Source organism: Palaemon carinicauda, unplaced genomic scaffold (genome assembly GCF_036898095.1).
Source record: "Palaemon carinicauda isolate YSFRI2023 unplaced genomic scaffold, ASM3689809v2 scaffold149, whole genome shotgun sequence".
Taxonomy (NCBI): domain Eukaryota; kingdom Metazoa; phylum Arthropoda; class Malacostraca; order Decapoda; family Palaemonidae; genus Palaemon; species Palaemon carinicauda.
The window spans coordinates 137,802-158,148 of record NW_027169025.1 but is presented as its reverse complement, the minus strand read 5'-3'; the positions used below and the strand labels follow the sequence as shown (position 1 = coordinate 158,148).

Sequence of the window (20,347 nt, the reverse complement as noted above, 5' to 3'; positions counted from 1 at the left end):
CATTTAACAAAAAAATATCCATGAATAAAGAAACAGTACGAGTGAATCACTGTTTTGTCTTTTCCTCCACATAAGACTTAATATTTCTTTTCTTTTTTCTTTTCTGAATTTGTTTCACTGAATAAAAATGATATTATTTTCTAAGATCTTTGATTTTTTTCTTTTCTATATTCCCGTAAAAACAACAAAAAAAAAAAATGGGTCAAATCTTGTTCCTCATTTTCACACAAATTAGTTTACATTTCTCCCATTGTGTCTATTTACAAATTACAGTTTGCATTCCTCCCATTGTGTCTATTTACAATGTTTAGTTTTAACCTATTAGTTCTTGCTCTAAAAAATATCACTGGTGCAAATGTGTTGTCATATATTTTTCCTTTAGTTTCTTTCTTTCATGTTCTATATATTTCTAAGCTCACTTTACTTTCGATTTCTTCTTTCCATTCTCAGTGTCCCACTTTCTGATTTCGGATTTTATTTCTGTCTTGGTCATTCTTATCTGCCTTGTATCTAAATTTAATTCTTCTATGTACTTTGCTGGTTGTTTCCACCATCTTCCTTCTTTTTCTTATATGTCCAGGATTATTATTTTCAATACTTAATTCCCATACAGGGTACGATTTACATACTGCAGCTTCCCATCCATTTTGTATTGACAGATGTCACCTAAAATTTTCCTATATACCCAATTCTCTATCCTTTGTAATCTATTCCAGTTTCTTTAAATTAATAATGTATGTTCCATACAAAATGGATGGTAAAATAATACTTTTCCTAAATATTTTCCTCATTATTACTTTATTTCAACCTTTCTCTATAACTGATCATGTTCATTTAGCTAGTTTTTGCACTTTTTGTATCATTATTTTTCTGAGTTTTAAATATGTTCCTATTACTGTCTAGTTTAATTCCTAAGTATGTTAAACTTTCTACTACTTTGATTCCCTCTATGTGATATGGCTTTTCTTCCATATTGTAAATCATATTACTTTATTCAAACCCACATTTTTGACGTCTCTACTAAAAGTTGGATGTTACACTTTGCATTATCTATATCCTCTGCAATTAGTAAGGCATCACCTGTAAAGAATAATGATTCTATCTCTATTAAATTTCTAAAGTCATTTCCTTCCTCTTCTATTTTCTTCATGACAATATACGTAGTTTAAAAAGTGAAGATGATCTTGTGCAACCCTGTTTTATCCCACTCGTAACCTCCATTTCTTGTTCTATACCTTCTTCCCTTGAGATCTGGAAGATCTCATTCATTGTCTGTCTCTCAATGACTATTAATTCAGATGGCTGCCTGTCTCAAGGCTAGCCTCTTCTGTTCCACTATTCCAGTACAACAAAATCTTCTCCAAGGGTCACAGCATAACTAGAAGTAGTCAGACTAGTTTGTTCTTCATTCGTCCGGCTGTCAAAGAAACAGTATGAATCTTTATCGAGGCAATACTGTATACCAGAGCAAGTTTGACCTCTTCCCTCTGCTGAGTCCATCTCGTAGCGTATTCCCTTGAGATCTGGAAGGCCGGAATCTACTTGCCATTCATGGTCTGTCTCTCAATGACTGTTAATTGACTGCCAATCTCAAGACCAGTCTCCATTGTTGTTCTTTTTCTTGTCTCTTAGTGTTATTCCCATCATTATTCTTTCCATAGGTCTTTGAGTTGTAACTAATTTAATTTACATACAAACACACAGACGCACACATTTGTATAGACGTTTCCAGCAGATCAACATGTATCATGACAGACCACATTCAGGCAGGCCTCGTGCTTCAACATGTCAGGATCGATATCCGAGGACAACCGCTTGAACTGAGCAAGAACTCTACGAAACAATCTCCAAAATGCCACCGGTGTTAGTGTCAGTGTTAAGCGTGTGAGGAACCAACTAGATGCCGACGTTTCACGGTGACCCCAAGACCAACTCCTAAACACCATCAGACGAAGTTGGCATTTGATCATGCACACATGGAGTGGTATATCAAGGCCTGATCATGCATACTCTTCTCTGATGTGTCAAGATTTTGTTTCTCCAAGAACAAGACACCAGAGAGTGTGAAGAGCCCGTAGGGAATGTTTTACACAGAGTGGCATTGTTGAGCACAATCGATTTGGTGGTCCCTCTGTTATGGTGTGGGCAGTGACCAGTGTCAGGGAGTTGCACAGACCTTAATGTGTTCCAACAAGGGGCCATTAATGCCCAGATGCAGCCTACCGTTGTTTGTGCCTATACTGGTGCTGTAGGCCTTTACTTTCTGGTAATGGATGACCAAGCACGAATCCATAGAGCAAGGGTGGTGCAGGACTGACTGGATAAAGAGGGAATCTGACGTGTGGACTGACAAGCCTGTTCATTGGATCTCAATCCAATCGAACACCTTTGTGACCAGTTCATGAGAGCCGTACAGCGAGGTCTTCACCCTCCAACCAAAGCCACTGAGCTCAGAGCTGCCCTCCCTGCCCTTGAATCACCCAACGGGGCACAGTTACAGAGTATTACCTAAGCAGAATTTAGAGTTTCTCAGATAATCACTAAATTACACCCCTAGATTGATAAGACCAAGAGAAACCAGATGATTTGTTATTTCTTATTCTTCATTTCTATTTACCTCTAATCTTTATTTATGAGTATACCTGTTTTGTCGTAGTGCATAGCTTAAGAGGAGGGATGTAGGATGAATATGTTATCGTGTGACAGATACAGTATTAATAATTACCATCGAATCACATTATATCATATCTATGATTAGCAATGCATAGCATACCTATGTACGCGGCAAGATATTGTCCTGAAGCTACCTTACGATTGCGAGATCTTGCAATAAACCATCAACATAGAAATAGTACCTCTTCCTTACCCTGTTCATAGAGCAGCTTACAAAACCTAACCTTACTTTTTTCATAATGCATATACTGTACTGTACTTACATCAGAATTAAAACATCAAATCCTGTAACAAAGTATGCAATATACTTTTATAAATCACCATTACAGGAGTAATATATAGTAGCAATGAGTTAAAAAAAAAAAACGAGAAAAAATAAGGAGAATATAAAGAAACATTATATGACCCACATCAAGGCTTAAAATATGTAACATGATTTCCAAACTAAGAGCACTGCCATATCTTTCTCTCACTCACTCTCATTCTGAGGTTCTATATCTTGCAACAGCAGCATAAGTCAGTTGCAAGTTTCAATAACCCTTTAAAGATGATTACTTACATTATTAAGATATTGATGGAGATTATTTTGATAGAAGAGAGATAGAGATTAAATGTTGAAGATACTTGGAAACCGAATGTTAGAGGTTTTTAGAAATAGATACAAATTAGTGTTGGAGATTTTGTCTTGAATACCCAATGTTGGAGACACATTGCAGGGAAAACAACAGTGGAATAAGAGCTAGAGGGAAACTAATTGTTAAGGAAATTACTGGTAACAAAGTTGGAGAAAAAGTTTTACAGACCACATTGGAGGAGGACTGTTGGCAATTGTGTTCGAGGATGTTGTCGCCGGTGTTGTAGAAAAATTTCTATATGCTGTTGGAGGAACATCAGCAGATATGGAATATTCTATTTCAAATGAAAAAGAACTACTCTAAAAAGGACAATAAAATTAAGATGAAAAGTATTAAAAATATTTCTTTAAAAACAAAACAAATTTACCTACAATTTTAAATTACTTGGAATGAATAATAATTACTTCCCCATTAATTGTAGCATATCTTGAAGGCACTTTTGAATCTTTCTTCTGTCCTCGTGCACGAGACCACTTCCGGCGTTCAAACCGACGAGCAATCTCTGACTTTCTTGGAGCTTCGCGATCAGAGAGGATACGTTCTCTGCATCAGAAGTTGGCGATCCAGCCGATCTCTTCCTCTTCGTCCCTCGGTCATCTTGGTTACTTGCTTGGGATGATAACGGTGAGTCTGCAGCCTTAGCGATATCCCCAACAACACTACTGATACTAATATATGGATATTTCTCATCTCTAGTATCTCCATCCTGCATTTGCATTTGTATGAGAGAGAGTCTGGTATGTCCAGCCGGTGGTGGAAGCGGTTCTTGCTTCAAGTGATTGGTTACTCTCATTTGTAAGTCCTCATCACATTCTTCTATAGTCATTGGCAGCACCTGAAAAAATTTAGAGGACTTGGAACATAAACTTATAATTTGTCAAGGCATAAACAGTTCAAAATGCGTTGTACAAGTCCTAATTACATACATATACCAAGGCACTTCCCCCAATTTTGGGGGGTAGCCGACATCAACAAATGAAACAAAACAAAAAAGGGGACCTCTACTCTCTACGTTCCTCCAGCCTAACCAGGGACTCAACCGAGTTCAGCTGGTACTGCTAATAACAGGAATATATTGAATTGTTTGGCAGCTGCAAGATAAAAAAGGAGAAATGAAGTTGTTCCAATAAGCGTAAGAACATGCTATTTGTGATTCACTTGCATGATACAAGAAAATCAGTAAAATACTATACAGCAGTTTCAATTAATGAAGAGACCTAAGATGTAGCTTCAAGGCATACAAAAAAACTAGAGGGGCACTCAGTAGAGTGCAGACCTCAGCCACGGCAGCTTATCTCTCGACCGTTTGCTCGACCTTGACTTTGACCTTTGGTCTTAACATGTATTAATTGGCGTGGATTTTCATATGAACCAAGTTTGAAGTCTATGAGACAACAATGTCCAAACTTATGGCTGATTAAGTGAATTGTACATTTTGCTTGACTGTGACCTTTGACCTAGACCTTCCAAAATTTAATCGTTTCCAGCTTTTTACATAAGTTAATCCTCGCAAGTTTCATTACTCTACAAATAAAATTGTGGCCAGGAAGCTGTTCAGCAACAAACAAACAAACACACAAACAGGGATTAAATCATAACCTCCTTCCAACTTCGTTGGCGGAGATAACAAGCGTTGGTTTCACCTACTTAGAAGACGTGATAGAGTGAAGTCCCGCGGCAAGACAAAAAGGAAAAAGGACAATTATCTGAAATACAGTTACTATACAAACCAAACTGAGGATGATCTAACCTGGTGGTTGAATCGGTGGAACTTTCAGAAGTTCAACACGGCTGCAAATGCTTCTCTGTTGAACTTGTTGACATAAGTCTTGTTTTACAGTTCATACATATTTTGCCTTTCTTGGCATTGTTGCTATAATCTTTACTTGATATATTTTATAAACACACACAAAGATAAAAGATAAAAGAAACATTAAGTTCCTAAATAAGTGAAAAACTTTTAAAGCAAATTGTATAAAGATTATTGCAGATTTTCTAGACCAGCAATACTTTTTGTCTGAGGTCATTACAGATGTTCTAGACTAGCATTTACATTTGGATCTTCCCAGACTGTACCATCCTGTATATAAAACTAGGTATGCAGTTAGTTCTAAACAGTCTTGCCTTCTCCATCACAAGGCTCAATACTATACAGTATTCAAGAAGTTTTATTCCAGCTGCGACCCGATTCTGGAACGATTAAATGACTTTGCTTGGATGGATAAAGGGTTGTGGTAACCGATGTGGCAATGTCCCTGACTGGTGAACGCCAGACTGGGGTTCAAGTCCCATGCAAACTCGTTAGTTTCTTTGGTCGTTGCAACCTCACCATCATTGTGAGCTAAAGATGGGGGGCTTGGGGGAGCCTATAAGTCTATCTGTTGAGTCATCAGCAACCATTGCCTGGCCCTCCTCTGTCCTAGCTTGGGTGGAGAGGGGGCTTGGGCACTGATCATATGTATATATGGTCAGTCTCCAGAGCACTGTTCTGCTCGATATGGGCAATGTCATTGTTCCTTGGCTCTGCCATTCATAAGCAGCCTTTAAACCTCCGGTGAATAGATATATAATCAATTTAATTTTTACACCAACAAATTATTACTATAACTTGCCGCGTGAGGTTCCTATGCCTCTCACCAGGGGACTTGGTTCCCAGCTGCTGATCACAGACAAATCTCATTTTCATTATATTTCACCATTTCTTTTCTATAGGATCAGTCCCTTCTTGCATGCAAGTACAGTACTTCATTTTATAGAGAGCTGCAGTACAAAGTGAGGTAACTTTCATTTTGCTCAAAATAATAATGATATTGTCATCATGATTATTATTATCAATAACAAGTAACCATATAAAACAACACATCCTACCTAAACTAATTCACTATAAGGACACCACTTACCAAAGATAATTGACTGTAAGGACACAACTTTTCTAAACTATTTCACAGTAATTAAGGACACCATTTACCTAAAATAATTGACATTATGGACAATTTTTCTAAACTACATCTCAGTGATTAAGGACACCACTTACCTAAAATAATTGACTGTAAGGACACAACTTTTCTAAACTATTTCACAGTAGTTAAAGACACCACTTAGTTAATTTGCCTGACTAAGGGCACAACTCACCTTTTCATGAACAGTATGCTTCCCGAAAGTGACAAATGCCTCGAGAGCACTCTGAAGAATCAACGAACTTGAGCTTTTCAGCAATGCTGACAAGCACCCTGCAAGAAAAAAGTAAACAAAACAAATATGAGAGCTTAAATGTTAGAAATAAATACTTCATATTAACCCTTTTACCCCCAGGCTGTTTGGAACTTTCCAACCCTTAACCCCTAGGGTTTTTTTTTTTTTAATCACATTTTGCTATATATTTTTAAAATTGCTCTAACAGCCATAATTTTTATCATAGAGAGGTCAGGTTGGTCTCACTCTTTTGGAAAATGCCTGGTTTCTCAAAAAGTTATCAAAAATATGCAAAAAAAATTGTAAATAGCAGTTTTTTGCAAAGGACGTACCAGTACGTCCATAGGGGTAAAGGGATGAGTTTTGTGAAACGTACCAGTACGGCCTTTGAGGGTAAAAGGGTTAATCAAAGTAGTCAAGGCAATAGATTTCTTGCATTAAATTTCCAGAAGAGTTCCAGGTAATGTCTAATTTACGTACTAGCTATCAGACTAAGAATGTCCTCTTTCTCTGGTGACGAGGAGACCGAGATGTGGCCCAAAGCTCCAATTAGACTGGATATAGCTAGACACACAGCTGGGGTACCGTGAGATGTACTTCTTCTACAAAGCGACAAGATCTGCAAAGTAACGAAATAAACAGTACGATAAAAATATTTACCCTGAATGATATATGTTCAGTTTTTAACTGACTTACTGATCATCAACATAAGTTATAAGTCATTAATCGAAGATTACATGTAATTTTTAATGCAGTTATCTGTATCTTATTTCACTAAAATGATAACAGGTTATAAGTACTTACGACACCTCGTAGTAAGGAGGGATTTTGAGGAGGGAGAAGTCTAATTTGAAAGAGATCTCTGGTAGTGGTATCACTCGCCCCAGTTTTAATACCGACACCCTTTAGGGGTGAGCGAGCTGGATATATTCCTAGCATTCCATGCAACTTTTTTCTCTGGTATATTTAGCAGTATTTATACCTTTGAAATGGTGCTTTAAGGAGCATTTCACTAGGTATTACAGGTTCCTCGCCCAGAAATAGATTTTTCCTTCGTCAAAATCCCTTTCATGTTCAGTATGTGCACAGGGAATGTACTGTATAAGTCACTTTTTAACCCTTTTACCCCCGGTAAAAGGGTTAAAAAGTGACTTTACCCCCGGGGTATTTGGAAATTTCCAACCCTTAACCCCCAGGGGGTTATTTTTTTCCCAGCACATTTTGCAGTATAAATGTTTTAAATTGCTCTAACAGCCTTAATTTTTGTTATAGAGAAGTCAGGTTGGTCTCATTCTCTTGGAAAATGCCTGAATTTTCTCAAAAAATTATCAAAAACTATGAAAAACAAATTTTTATAGCATTTTTTTGCAAGGACGTACCGGTACGTCCATGGGGGTAAAGGGATGGCTTTTGTGAAACGTACCAGTACGTCCTTTGGGGGTAAAAGGGTTAAAGTTAAAATTCAACCTACGCCAAAAATCAACTTACGTTGGGTCTTTTGAAACAAATAAACAATTAGGACAGTGTAATACTCTACCTGGAAGAGCTGGGTGTTTGAAAAGTGCCCGAGTACTAAGATGGACGAGTAGACCATGTAAGACAACATCTCATCCATGGCAGTCGAGCCAATTAATTTCTCAGGCATCCTGAAAGAAAATAGATCCTTCAGATTTTATGTCATTGATTGAAGATTGTTATAGGAGTAGGACACTCCAAAATCAAACCATTGTTCTCTAGTCTTGGGTAGTGCCATAGCTTCTGTACCATGGTCTTCCACTGTCTTGGGTTAGAGTTCTCTTGCTTGAGGGTACACTCGGGCACACTGTTCTATCTTGTTTCTCTTCCTCTTGTTTTTGTTAAAGTTTTTATTGTTTATATAGGAAATATTTATTTCAATGTTGTTAATGTTCTTAAAATATTTTATTTTTCCATGTTTCCTTTCCTCACTGGACTATTGTCCCTGTTGGGGCCCCTGGGCTTATAGCATCCTGCTTTTCCAACTAGGGTTGTAGCTTAGCATTTAATAATAATAATAAAAAGTTTAAACATATATATAGTATGGATGAAAATCAACATAATATCATGCTCCAATAGAAATCAATTTCTACCTCAAAATGGGATCAAACTCTAGTCTCTACAAATGAAAGGCAAGGTTGCTACCAATCATGCCACCAGAGGCTCTAAAAGAAGTTGGAACCTAAGTGCTAACTGTTTTTTTTCAGGATGTACCTAATGAGACCACGGTATACTCAATACCCATCACTAATGGAAGTCAAATTACAAAATACAGTGAACCCTCGTTTATCGTGGTAGATAGGTTCCAGACGCGTCCGCGATAGGTGAAAATCCGCGAAGTAGTGACACCATATTTACCTACTTATTTAACATGTATATTCAGACTTTTAAAACCTTCCCTTGTACGTAGTACTGTTAACAAACTACCCTTTAATGTACAGAACACTTAATGCATGTACTACAGTACCCTAAACTAAAACAGGCACAAATATTAAAGGCAATTTTATATCATGCGTTTCCTAAACACGCTAAAAAGCACGTTAAAAAATGGCAACATTTATCTCTGATCATAATGAAGAAACAAACTGGAGGTAGAGCTTTGCTTATTACCCATACATATTTCCCATACTATTCCCTTAGAACTACATCACATCTTCCTACTTTAGATATATATATATATATATATATATATATATATATATATATATATATATATATATATATATATATATATATATATATATATGTGTGTGTGTGTGTATACATATATATATATATTTATATGTATACCGTACACATATACATACCTACATATATACATACATACATACATATATACATAAATACATGCATACATATATATATATATATATATATATATATATATATATATATATATATATATATATATATATATATATATATATATATATATATATGTTACTGTATATATATGGGTTATGGAAAAAATCCGCGAAGTGGTGAATCCGCGATGGTCGAACCGCGAAGTAGAGAGGGTTCACTGTATCAGAGATGCAAGAATCAAAATCGTATGTCATTCCAGTGCTAAGGAAAAGTCTTTACCTGGATAGTAAAGTAGAATGAATAGAGGAAATGCCGGTAGAACCGATACAATAGGGAGAAATAGAGAAGAATAGAACATCTTTTTTGCAATGTAGTTTCTCCTATTTTGAGGATGAGAGGTTTATTTTCCCATTGGAACATACATACCTTATTAAAGTGAGATTAATTATGGTCAAAATATTTTTTCCCTTCTGTTAAGAGTTAACTAATCGTCCAAGAATTATCGGCGATGCACAATCGCCACCATCAACCTAATAATCAAAAGTACCGCACAACTGATTCTGAATTCCTGCATCGAAGAGACTAGCTTTCCATTAGATAGTTACAAAAAGTAATTGATCCCCAAAAAACATAACAATAAGACCAACGCAAAACTTCAAGATGAAAACAACTTGCCTTTTCCAAAGCTGAGCCAATTTTTCTGCAAACTCTTTTTCAGCTGCTTTTTCCAAGACATCTGCATTACTAGAAGGTGAAAATGTAGATAGGGATATAGCCTCTAAGTCTTCTCTCTGAAAGTAACATGCGAGAACTGTCGTAAAAGTGTGCACGTAACAATTAGAACGATTCGAAAGAACAATTCCTAGTTGTCACAAACAGGTCAGACATATTTGAAAACTAGAGGGACACTCCGTAGAGCGCAGACCTCCGCCGCAGCAGCTAATTTCTCAACCTTTTGAACAATCTTGACCTTAACCTTTGACCTCATCACACATTAATTGGCACGGATTTTCATACACTCAAATATGAACCAAGTTTGAAGTCTATGTGACAATGATGTCCAAACTTATGCTTGATAACGTGAATTGGACACTGCTTGACTATGACCTTGACCTTCCTAAATTTAATAATTTCCAGCTTTTTACATAACAGTTAACCCTTTTACCCCCAAAGGACGTACTGGTACGTTTCACAAAAGCCATCCCTTTACCCCCATGGACGTACCGGTACGTCCTTGCAAAAAAATGCTATAAAATTTTTTTTCTTAATATTTTTGATAATTTTTTGAGAAAATTCAGGCATTTTCCCAGAGAATGAGACCAACCTGACCTCTCTATGACAAAAATTAAGGCTGTTAGAGCAATTTAAAAAAATGTTATTTTTATTAATAAAATAAATTTTTGAATATACTTACCCGATAATCATGTAGCTGTCAACTCCGTTGCCCGACAGAATTCTATGGAGGGATACGCCAGCTATCACAATACTAGAAGGGGGTGTATTTACCAGCGCCACCTGTGGCCAGGTACTCAAGTACTTCTTGTTGACACCTCCTCAATTATTCCTCGGTCCACTGGTTCTCTATGGGGAGGAAGGGAGGGTCGATTAAATCATGATTATCGGGTAAGTATATTCAAAAATTTATTTTATTAATAAAAATAACATTTTTCAATATTAAACTTACCCGATAATCATGTAGCTGATTCACACCCAGGGGGGTGGGTGAAAAACCAGTGTACAAGACTAAAGGATAGCTAAGTATCCCGTATTTCATATAATCAGTTATCCACAATAACAATGAAATAATAAGTACCTGGTAAGGAAGTCGACTTGAACCGTTACTCTGCCTTTAATAAGATCGTCTTCCTTACTGAGCGCAGCGTTCCTCTTGGGAGGCTGAATCAACTCAAAGGTGCTAAAGTATACAGGGCTGCAACCCATACTAAAGGACCTCATCACAACCTTTAACCTTGGCGCTTCTCAAGAAAGAATTGACCACCCGCCAAATCAACAAGGATGTGGAAGGCTTCTTAGCCGACCGTACAACCCATAAAAAGTATTCAAGAGAAAGGTTAAAAAGTTATGGGATTATGGGAATGTAGTGGCTGAGCCCTCGCCTACTACTGCATTCGTTGCTACGAATGGACCCAGGGTGTAGCAGTACTCGTAAAGAGACTGGACATCTTTGAGATAGCATGATGCGAACACTGACTTGCTTCTCCAATAGGTTGCATCCATAACACTCTGCAGAGAACGGTTCTGTTTGAAGGCCACTGAAGTAGCCACAGCTCTCACTTCATGTGTCCTTACCTTCAGCAAAGCAAGGTCTTCTTCCTTCAGATGAGAATTTGCTTCTCTAATCAGAAGCCTGATGTAGTAAGAAACTGAGTTCTTAGACATTGGTAGAGAAGGCTTCTTGATAGCACACCATAAGGCTTCTGATTGTCCTCGTAATGGTTTTGACCTTCTTAGATAGTACTTAAGAGCTCTAACTGGGCAAAGTACTCTCTCCAGTTCGTTCCCCACCATGTTGTACAGGCTTGGGATCTCGAACGACTTAGGCCAAGGACGGGAAGGAAGCTCGTTTTTAGCCAAAAAACCGAGCTGCAAGGAACATGTAGCCGTTTCAGATGTGAAACCTATGTTCCTGCTGAAGGCGTGGATCTCACTTACTCTTTTACCTGTTGCTAAGCACACGAGGAAAAGAGTTTTAATGTGAGGTCCTTAAAAGAGGCTGATTGGAGCGGTTCAAATCCTGATGACATTAGGAACCTTAGGACCACGTCTAGATTCCAGCCTGGAGTAGACAACCGACGTTCCTTTGAGGTCTCAAAAGACCTAAGGAGGTCCTGTAGATCTTTGTTGGAGGAAAGATCCAAGCCTCTGTGGCGGAAAACCGCTGCCAACATACTTCTGTAACCCTTGATCGTAGGAGCTGATAGGGATCTTACGTTCCTTAGATGTAACAGGAAGTCAGCAATCTGGGTTACAGTGGTACTGGTTGAGGAAACTGCATTGGCCTTGCACCAGCTTCGGAAGACTTCCCATAAAGACTGATAGACTCTGAGAGTGGATGTCGTCCTTGCTCTGGCAATCGCTCTGGCTGCCTCCTTCGAAAAGCCTCTAGCTCTTGAGAGTCTTTCGAAAGTCTGAAGGCAGTCAGACGAAGAGCGTGGAGGTTTGGGTGTACCTTCTTTACGTGAGGTTGACGCAGAAGGTCCACTCTAGGAGGAAGAGTCCTGGGAACGTCGACCAGCCATTGCAGTACCTCGGTGAACCATTCTCTCGCGGGCCAGAGGGGAGCAACCAACGTCAGCCGTGTCCCTTTGTGAGAGGCGAACTTCTGAAGTACCCTGTTGACAATCTTGAACGGCGGGAATGCATACAGGTCGAGATGGGACCAATCCAGCAGAAAGGCATCCACGCGAACTGCTGCTGGGTCTGGAATCGAAGAACAATACAAGAGGAGCCTCTTGGTCATCGAGGTAGCGAATAGATCTATGGTTGGCTGACCCCACAGGGCCCAAAGTCTGCTGCAAACATTCTTGTGAAGGGTCCACTCTGTGGGGAAGACCTGACCCTTCCGGCTGAGGCGATCTGCCATGACATTCATATCGCCCTGAATGAGCCTCGTTACCAGCGTGAGCTTTCGATCTTTTGACCAAATGAGGAGGTCCCTTGCGATCTCGAACAACTTCCTCGAATGAGTCCCTCCCTGCTTGGAGATGTAAGCCAAGGCTGTGGTGTAGTCGGAGTTCACCTCCACCACCTTGTTAAGCTGGAGGGACTTGAAGTTTATCAAGGCCAGATGAACTGCCAACAACTCCTTGCAATAGATGTGAAGTGTCCTTTGCTCCTGATTCCATGTTCCCGAGCATTCCTGTCCGTCCAGTGTCGCACCCCAGCCCGTGTCCGATGCGTCCGAGAAGAGACGGTGGTCGGGGGTCTGAACAGCCAATGGTAGACCTTCCTTGAGAAGAATGCTGTTCTTCCACCACGTTAGAGTAGACCTCATCTCTTCGGAAACAGGAACTGAGCCCGTCTCTAGCGTCATGTCCTTTATCCAGTGAGCAGCTAGATGATACTGAAGGGGGCGGAGGTGGAGTCTCCCTAACTCGATGAACAGGGCCAGCGATGAAAGTGTCCCTGTTAGACTCATCCACTGCCTGACTAAGCATCGGTTCCTTCTCAGCATGCTCTGGATGCATTCTAGGGCTTGGAAGATCCTTGGGGCCGACGGACAAGTCCGAAAAGCTCGACTCTGAAGATCCATACCCAAGGAGACAATGGTCTGGGATGGAACGAGCTGAGACTCCTCAAAATTGACCAGGAGGCCCAGTTCCTTGGTCAGATCCATAGTCCATTTGAAAATCTCCAGACAGCGACGACTTGTGGGAGCTCTTAAAAGCCAGTCGTCTGACGGAGCCGGACACAAGATCATGATACTGCTGCACAGTCTGTAAACTGTCAATCATGGGCAAGCGAGGAAGTACAGGGACAACCCGAATCTGTCTAGACTGTCTGGGTCGTACAGACAACTCCTTAACGGGTTGCTGAGGTTGCCGCACTGCGTCACAACAAGTCCCTTCTGTTGGTTGTTGAACGTCTTCCCCGTGACACATTGACTCCGTAAACAAAAAATTCTCTAACAAGGACTAAGCTTGGACTGCATGTCATGCAACACAGCTCAAGGTCTATGGGAGCAGGTGTGGTAACAGACGGGATTAGCGGCTGAAGTGGAACCATTACCTTCCCTGTAAGCATGTTATGCTTAAATAAAAGTCCATAAGAGGTTATGCAGCTAAAGGCTCCCTCCAAATGACAGAGTCCTCAAGGGAATATCAGAAGGAGGGAGAAAAGAACTTTCTCATCTACAGGGACCTTATCCTAGAAAAGCTAAGTTCTCTGAGTGAGGGTTCACTGGTGCAAAAGCAGCAGACTAGAAGGCAACGTTATGAAACTGCTTGACAGTCTAGTGAGTTGGCAACAACCCAAGATGTGTTGAGAAGCATGCGGTAAGGTATGCAGAGCATGATGTATGCAGAGTATGCTGTATGCAGAGCATGCTGTATGTAGAGCATGTTGTATGCAGAGCATGCTGAATGCAGAGCATGCTGTATGCAGAGCATGTTGTATGCAGAGCATGCTGAATGCAGAGCATGCTGTATGCTGAGCATGTAGTAAGCAGAGCCTGCTGTAAGCAGAGCCTGCTGTAAGGAAAGCAGAGCGTGTGCATGGCGTTTAACATTTCTCAGAAATTCCATGACCAGTGCTAGAGTGCTTTATGCATGCTTGCATGGGGTTTAAACCATGGTATGAAAATGGAGGTAAGGTATGCTGAACAGCAGAGTCAGAACGAGCTGGAACAACAATAGTTGTGGTTTCCTCTTCAAGACTCCGATGAGGGAACACCTGAGGCTCAGTCTGCAAAGGCTGAATAAAAGACAAGCAGAAGGAAGGCGCATGGGTGGAGGAGGCTGACTCCTAGCATGAGTGGTTGAACCCAAGGGTTGCGCTTGCTGAGCGGTTGGCGGAAGCGGAGTAGCAAGTTCCAGTTCCTGTGGTGTGAGCGGAGCGCGATGAGGAAGAGGCTGCGCAGAACAAGGTAAATGTCTCGCAAGCTGAGGCTCCTGAGGCGCAAGGCTAAGGTGTTGTGGTGCTTGCCTTGTGGAGGGTGAAGCTCGCTGCAGCGAGAGCTGAGGAGACTGACTCATGGACGGGAGAGGTTGTTGTACCTCAACCGAGTGTTGCATCACTGGTGGAGCAGCAAGTGGAGGCGGAGGAAGAGAGGTATAATCCTCCTGATCCCAATGTAAAGGTTGCCTTAAGGAAGGCGGAGGCTGAACACCACAGGGAACAGCAAACTCAGCACGTGGCTCAACATCGTACGCCTGGCAGGTGGAACTGCTGGCAGGTGGTACTGCGATCAGGCGGAGCGAGTGTAGGTGGAGGGAGTGTAGGCGGAGGCGGAGGAGCAACACTCTCAGCCCGACACTCACGCATCAAGTCCGAAAGCTGTGCTTGCATGGACTGTAGTAGAGTCCACAACATCGTACGCCTGGCAGATGGTACTGTGATCAGGCGGAGCGAGTGTAGGTGGAGGGAGTGTAGGCGGAGGCGGAGGAGCAACACTCTCAGCCCGACACTCACGCATCAAGTCCGAAAGCTGTGCTTGCATGGACTGTAGTAGAGTTCACAACATCGTACGCCTGGCAGGTGGTACTGTGATCAGGCGGAGCGATCATAGGCGGGGGGGGGGGGGAGTGTAGGCGGAGGCGGAGGCGCAACACTCTCAGCCCGACACTCACGCATCAAGACCGAAAGTTGTGACTGTATGGACTGCAGTAGAGTTAACTTGGGGTCGGCAGACACTAAGTTCTGCTGAGGTAAAGCCTTAACAGCAGAGATCTGTTGTGGCAGAACCTTACTCCTCTTAGGCGGAGTGTAATCAACTGATGACTGAGGAGAGTCAGAGCTAACCCAATGACTGCATTCGGGTTGAGAACTTTAACTTCGTACGTCTGGCATAGGTCTGGACTTAACGTTTAAGAGGTCTTGAGACCTGAGACCAGCGTTACTCTGCCTTTATTTTCTCCCCTAATCTCTTCTGCAGACGAGCAAAATAAGGGCTCAATCGTCTGCGGGTGGGAGTGACGGTCTCGGTAAGACACGCCCACAACCACCGAGAATACTTCTGTGCGCCGATCAAGGCCTGCTGAACCCTTATGCCCTTCGACATTGCTTCTCCCCTGGGCTTGGGAGCTTGCAAGAGGTCCCGGACTGGGAGGACGACTGGCGCGCACAAAAGTACCCTCACGCACTAATCACTTATCACTTTGATTTCTGTTTGCACTTATTTCACTGAACTCGAAACTTTAAGTGGTTTGTACCTGAAATACGCAATTCTATCCTTTCTCAAAGTTAGTAATTGCGAAAACAGAATTACAATGTAACAGAAAAATCTAATGAAAGATAATTCAGTGGTTGGAAAGAGACTAAACACTAGATCACTCTAGAAACGTTTAGTTTCTTCCCCTAAAGAGACTAGGGAGAAGAGCAAAAAAACGATAACGACGTTACTCGTACGCCTGGCAGGCTTGAATGAAACGTTTATCCTCTTTCTCCCTCCGTCTCTATCTCTCTTTCTCTCTCTCTCTCTCTTGACTTAGAACCTGAGAGAAGAGCCCAATCATATATATCGTTAAAACATATTATTGTTAAAGGAAAAAACTGAAAAGTTCCTTTATTAGGATCAAAACCATTAAGTTAAGAAAGAATGAACAAAACGCTAGACACGGTTACTCTTACTGCAACGTGAAACCGTGAACATTCTTTCTCTATCGTAACGATAGAGTGCAAGTTGAACGTTCTGAACGTCAACAACTGCAGAGACAAAACAAAACGTTAGTTCAACTTTGAAAACAGTACGAGACTGTCAAAGAAAATCTTTCAAACTCTGTGGCGGAAATAGCATAATATGTTAACAGGTAAAACCGAAATGACGGGCTCAAAGTTTATTAACTTCGGTAAAAGACCGCCTACTATTAGGAAGGTCGAATATAAACAAATATAAAAATTAATTTTAATGAGTTTATAATAAAAGGAAGTTAATCGAAGAGGCCTATAAGAGGCGGAGAGATATAAAATAAATCTATAACTTTTGTTAAGCAAAATTAAGAAAGAGAGTCTATACTCTCTTAGACACCAACACTTCCGTCTAAGGGAAGGGTCGGCCATTGAAAGGTGAACGAGAGTTCATACTCTCTCGTCACCATAATTGATCAAATTAATTCCAAAAGCTAACTAAGCTAATATAGAAGTTTCCAGTAAAGCGACAGCCGAAATCAAAGAGAAATACTTCACCAAAGTCGTGAAAATACTCCAAGAACATAAGCGTATCCCAGAACGTCTTGCCGGAAGCACGACAGAGGAATAATTGAGGAGGTGTCAACAAGAAGTACTTGAGTACCTGGCCACAGGTGGCGCTGGTAAATACACCCCCTTCTAGTATTGTGATAGCTGGCGTATCCCTCCATAGAATTCTGTCGGGCAACGGAGTTGACAGCTACATGATTATCGGGTAAGTTTAATATTGAAAAAATATACTGCAAAATGTGCTGGGAAAAAAATAACCCCCTGGGGGTTAAGGGTTGGAAATTTCCAAATAGCCTGGGGGTAAAAGGGTTAATCCCTGTAAGTTTCATTACTCTACGATTAAAATTGTAGCAAGGAAGCTATTCACAAACAAACAAACACACACACAAACAGGGGGTAAAACATAACCTCCTTCCAACTTTGTTGGTGCAGGTAAAAACTGCTGTAACATTCTCACCAGGCTGAAAACCACATCTCCTGTCGCCTTTCGTGCCACTACGGATGAAATGTTTTTTGCTGCGGATTTCAGGACGCTGCACTTAATTTCCCTCGTCTCAATCGCTCCATCGAACTGTAAGACACTCAGCAAGAGAGATGTACCCGAGCCTGGGTTTAGCCCTGAAATTTTAGAAAATGAACAGGATGTAAAATACGTAATTGATAAGTACATCAACCAAATGACAGATTAATTTTGATAAGTAATTTAACCATAAAACTAATTAATTGGTGCTAAAGAGGAATAAAGGTAGTGGGGTGGGGAGGTGTAGGGATGAAGGGAGGATAGTAGTAGTAGGGGATGTTGATGAAGGAGAGGTCTAACTGGTACGGGACCTATGGTCGTGGTTCTATCATGCCCCAGTAACTACAGTATACGGACACTCATTGAGTGAGCGAGCTGGGTTAATTCCTGGCATGCCATGCATTCCTTTTTTTTTCTGGTATATTTAGTAATATTTATGCCTTAGAAATGGTGCTTTAAGGAGAATTTCACTGGGCGACGCAGGTTCCTCACCCAGAAATAGATTTTTCCTTCATCAAAATCCCTTTATTATTATTATCATTATTATTAGCTAAGCTACAATCCTAGTTGGAAAAGCAGGATTCTAAAAGCCCAAGGGCTCTGACAGGGAAAAATTGGCTAGAAAGGGAAGAAAATCAGGAAATAAACTACAAAAGAAGTATTGAATAAAGAATATAAAATATCATGACATCAGTGACAACGTTGAAATAGATATGTCACATATAAACCATGAAGCAAGACTCACGTCAGCCTATTCATCACAAAAACATTCCTCCCTATCAAGAAACAATTTTCCCTGATAGTATTTCTCCTACACACTTTTCATTCCAATGAACATTTTGAGTAAATAGAGAGAATTCTAACTAACTAGTCAAGCTCCGTAAAACAAAAGATAACGTCCTTTACTTCTTTCCTTCAAAACAGAAACGAATCTATCCTTGTCTTCCGCCGTCAACTTGGGGATCAAGCGACTCAGGAGAGATGATACTATCAGGCGCTGGTGAGAATGAATGCCATTTTTGGGTAGAATATCCAACAGCAACATACAGTAATCCCAGCATAGGTTGCTGGTTCCATACCTGGAAAAATGAATATGACAAATTCGAAGATAATTTGTATTTTTCCTAACCATACAAACCACACTAATTACATAGGGTTTACTTTCGGCGTAGCTGAAGTGACGAGCCATTAGATTTTAACATGGGTTAAACTACCCCTGCGCTAGTTAGCACGGGGGTAGGGGAGGGGTAGCTAGCTACCCCTCCCCCCTCCACACACCGGTGAGCTGCCTCACTTCACTTTTGGCTCGGACGATGTACAGACGTTTCTGTCCCGTCCTCGCATATTGACAGCCTTAATTTGTTTGCTTTTTCTTCCAGTGTGTGTTTGTTTGAAGTTGGCCTCTACCTTTGCTTTCCACCATGCGGAAATGCCCTGGACTTCCCGATCACCCCAGTGGAACTTTTATGTCGGCGATCGAGACAGACCCTCACACCCTTTGCCCGCAGTGTCGAGGTCAACGGTGGTTTAAAATCTAATGGCTCATCACTTCAGCTACGCCGAAAGTAAACCCTATGTAATTAGCGTGGTTTGTATTTCGGTTACGGAACAAATTAAAATTAAAAGGCAGAAATCAATGTAGCTGAAGCTGATTGCATGCTGTTAAGGAAAGTGTCTAACATAAACTTATAATAATAAAAATAGCAACAATAATAGAAACCACTGCAGTCATTAGAGGATAAAAATAAGACAGCACATTACATTCCAAACTATTTTCTAGTTTACAGTATGAATATTCTGTATCCACAATAACCTCTTGTTTTGCAAGGCAAAACAAACAAACGCCTTACTTTCGAGCAATATGAATCTCCAGTTACAAAAAAAATACCTCAACAATCTTTTCAACCTTACCTCGAAACAAAGCACCACACATCAGCAGCAAGGAGAGCTGGCCACGTCTGGCCACTCAACAGCCATTCCAAGAGAACTTCTTCCAAGACTCTGAAGCGGCTGCCGTCAAGACCTGCCACGAGGACGCACATTCGAGTCAACACGTGCTCATACAAGGACACCTTGCTCTGCTGTTTTCCCTTGCACGTCACGCCGTCCATCGTACAAGGTAACGACAGAGACACGTGACCTGCAAATCACAGCTGTGGTGAAGGTTTGACCAGTTCTATGGCAATGAATTAGGCGGTGAACTTATTATGTCAAGCAAAGATTTGTAGCTGCTCTTATTAACTTGAAAAAAAGTGAAAGTTAATGATCAGAACAGAGGAAAAGTCTTCTTTTCAAATTGAAAAACAGTTAGCATCAAACAAGCCTAAAAGACCATCAAATTGTAAAGTTAGCTTCCACATACCAAGATTCCACATGTCAAATTAAAGAACGGTGAAGTAAGTTGAGGCAAATAAAAAATGAAAATGGACAGTTAGGTACTATGGAGCTGAAGTAGACAGTTAAAGTAATTCAGGTGTGGTCCTTTGGGTTATACTGACTTTCGTAACAAACTAATAAACTAAATTGTGAAAATATGACTCGGCATAAACATCAATTATCAATATAAATATAACTCAGATTAAAGTGAGCATTTTATTAAAAAACCTTATTATAAAACCTTGTCCTCCACCTT

General features: G+C 40.6%; 1 protein-coding gene across 2 annotated transcripts in view; it reads right to left on the bottom strand.

The window, feature by feature from the left end:
• Nucleotides 1-3,519: 3,519 nt before the first annotated feature.
• The window catches only part of LOC137635614 (FIGNL1-interacting regulator of recombination and mitosis-like), a 60,452-nt gene continuing 43,624 nt past the window's right edge, over nt 3,520-20,347 (bottom strand). Inside the window, exons 8-15 of one of the 2 annotated variants that reach the window (XM_068368084.1) lie at nt 19,627-19,855; nt 18,622-18,794; nt 17,653-17,813; nt 9,996-10,111; nt 8,038-8,146; nt 6,981-7,119; nt 6,441-6,538; nt 3,520-4,143 (exon numbers count right to left, since the gene is read on the bottom strand). In XM_068368084.1, coding sequence (XP_068224185.1) covers nt 3,709-4,143; nt 6,441-6,538; nt 6,981-7,119; nt 8,038-8,146; nt 9,996-10,111; nt 17,653-17,813; nt 18,622-18,794; nt 19,627-19,855 — 1,460 coding nt within the window. In that variant the 3' untranslated portion in view covers nt 3,520-3,708. The remainder of the gene's footprint in view (nt 4,144-6,440; nt 6,539-6,980; nt 7,120-8,037; nt 8,147-9,995; nt 10,112-17,652; nt 17,814-18,621; nt 18,795-19,626; nt 19,856-20,347) is intronic. The other variant, XM_068368085.1, reaches the window with a different exon arrangement.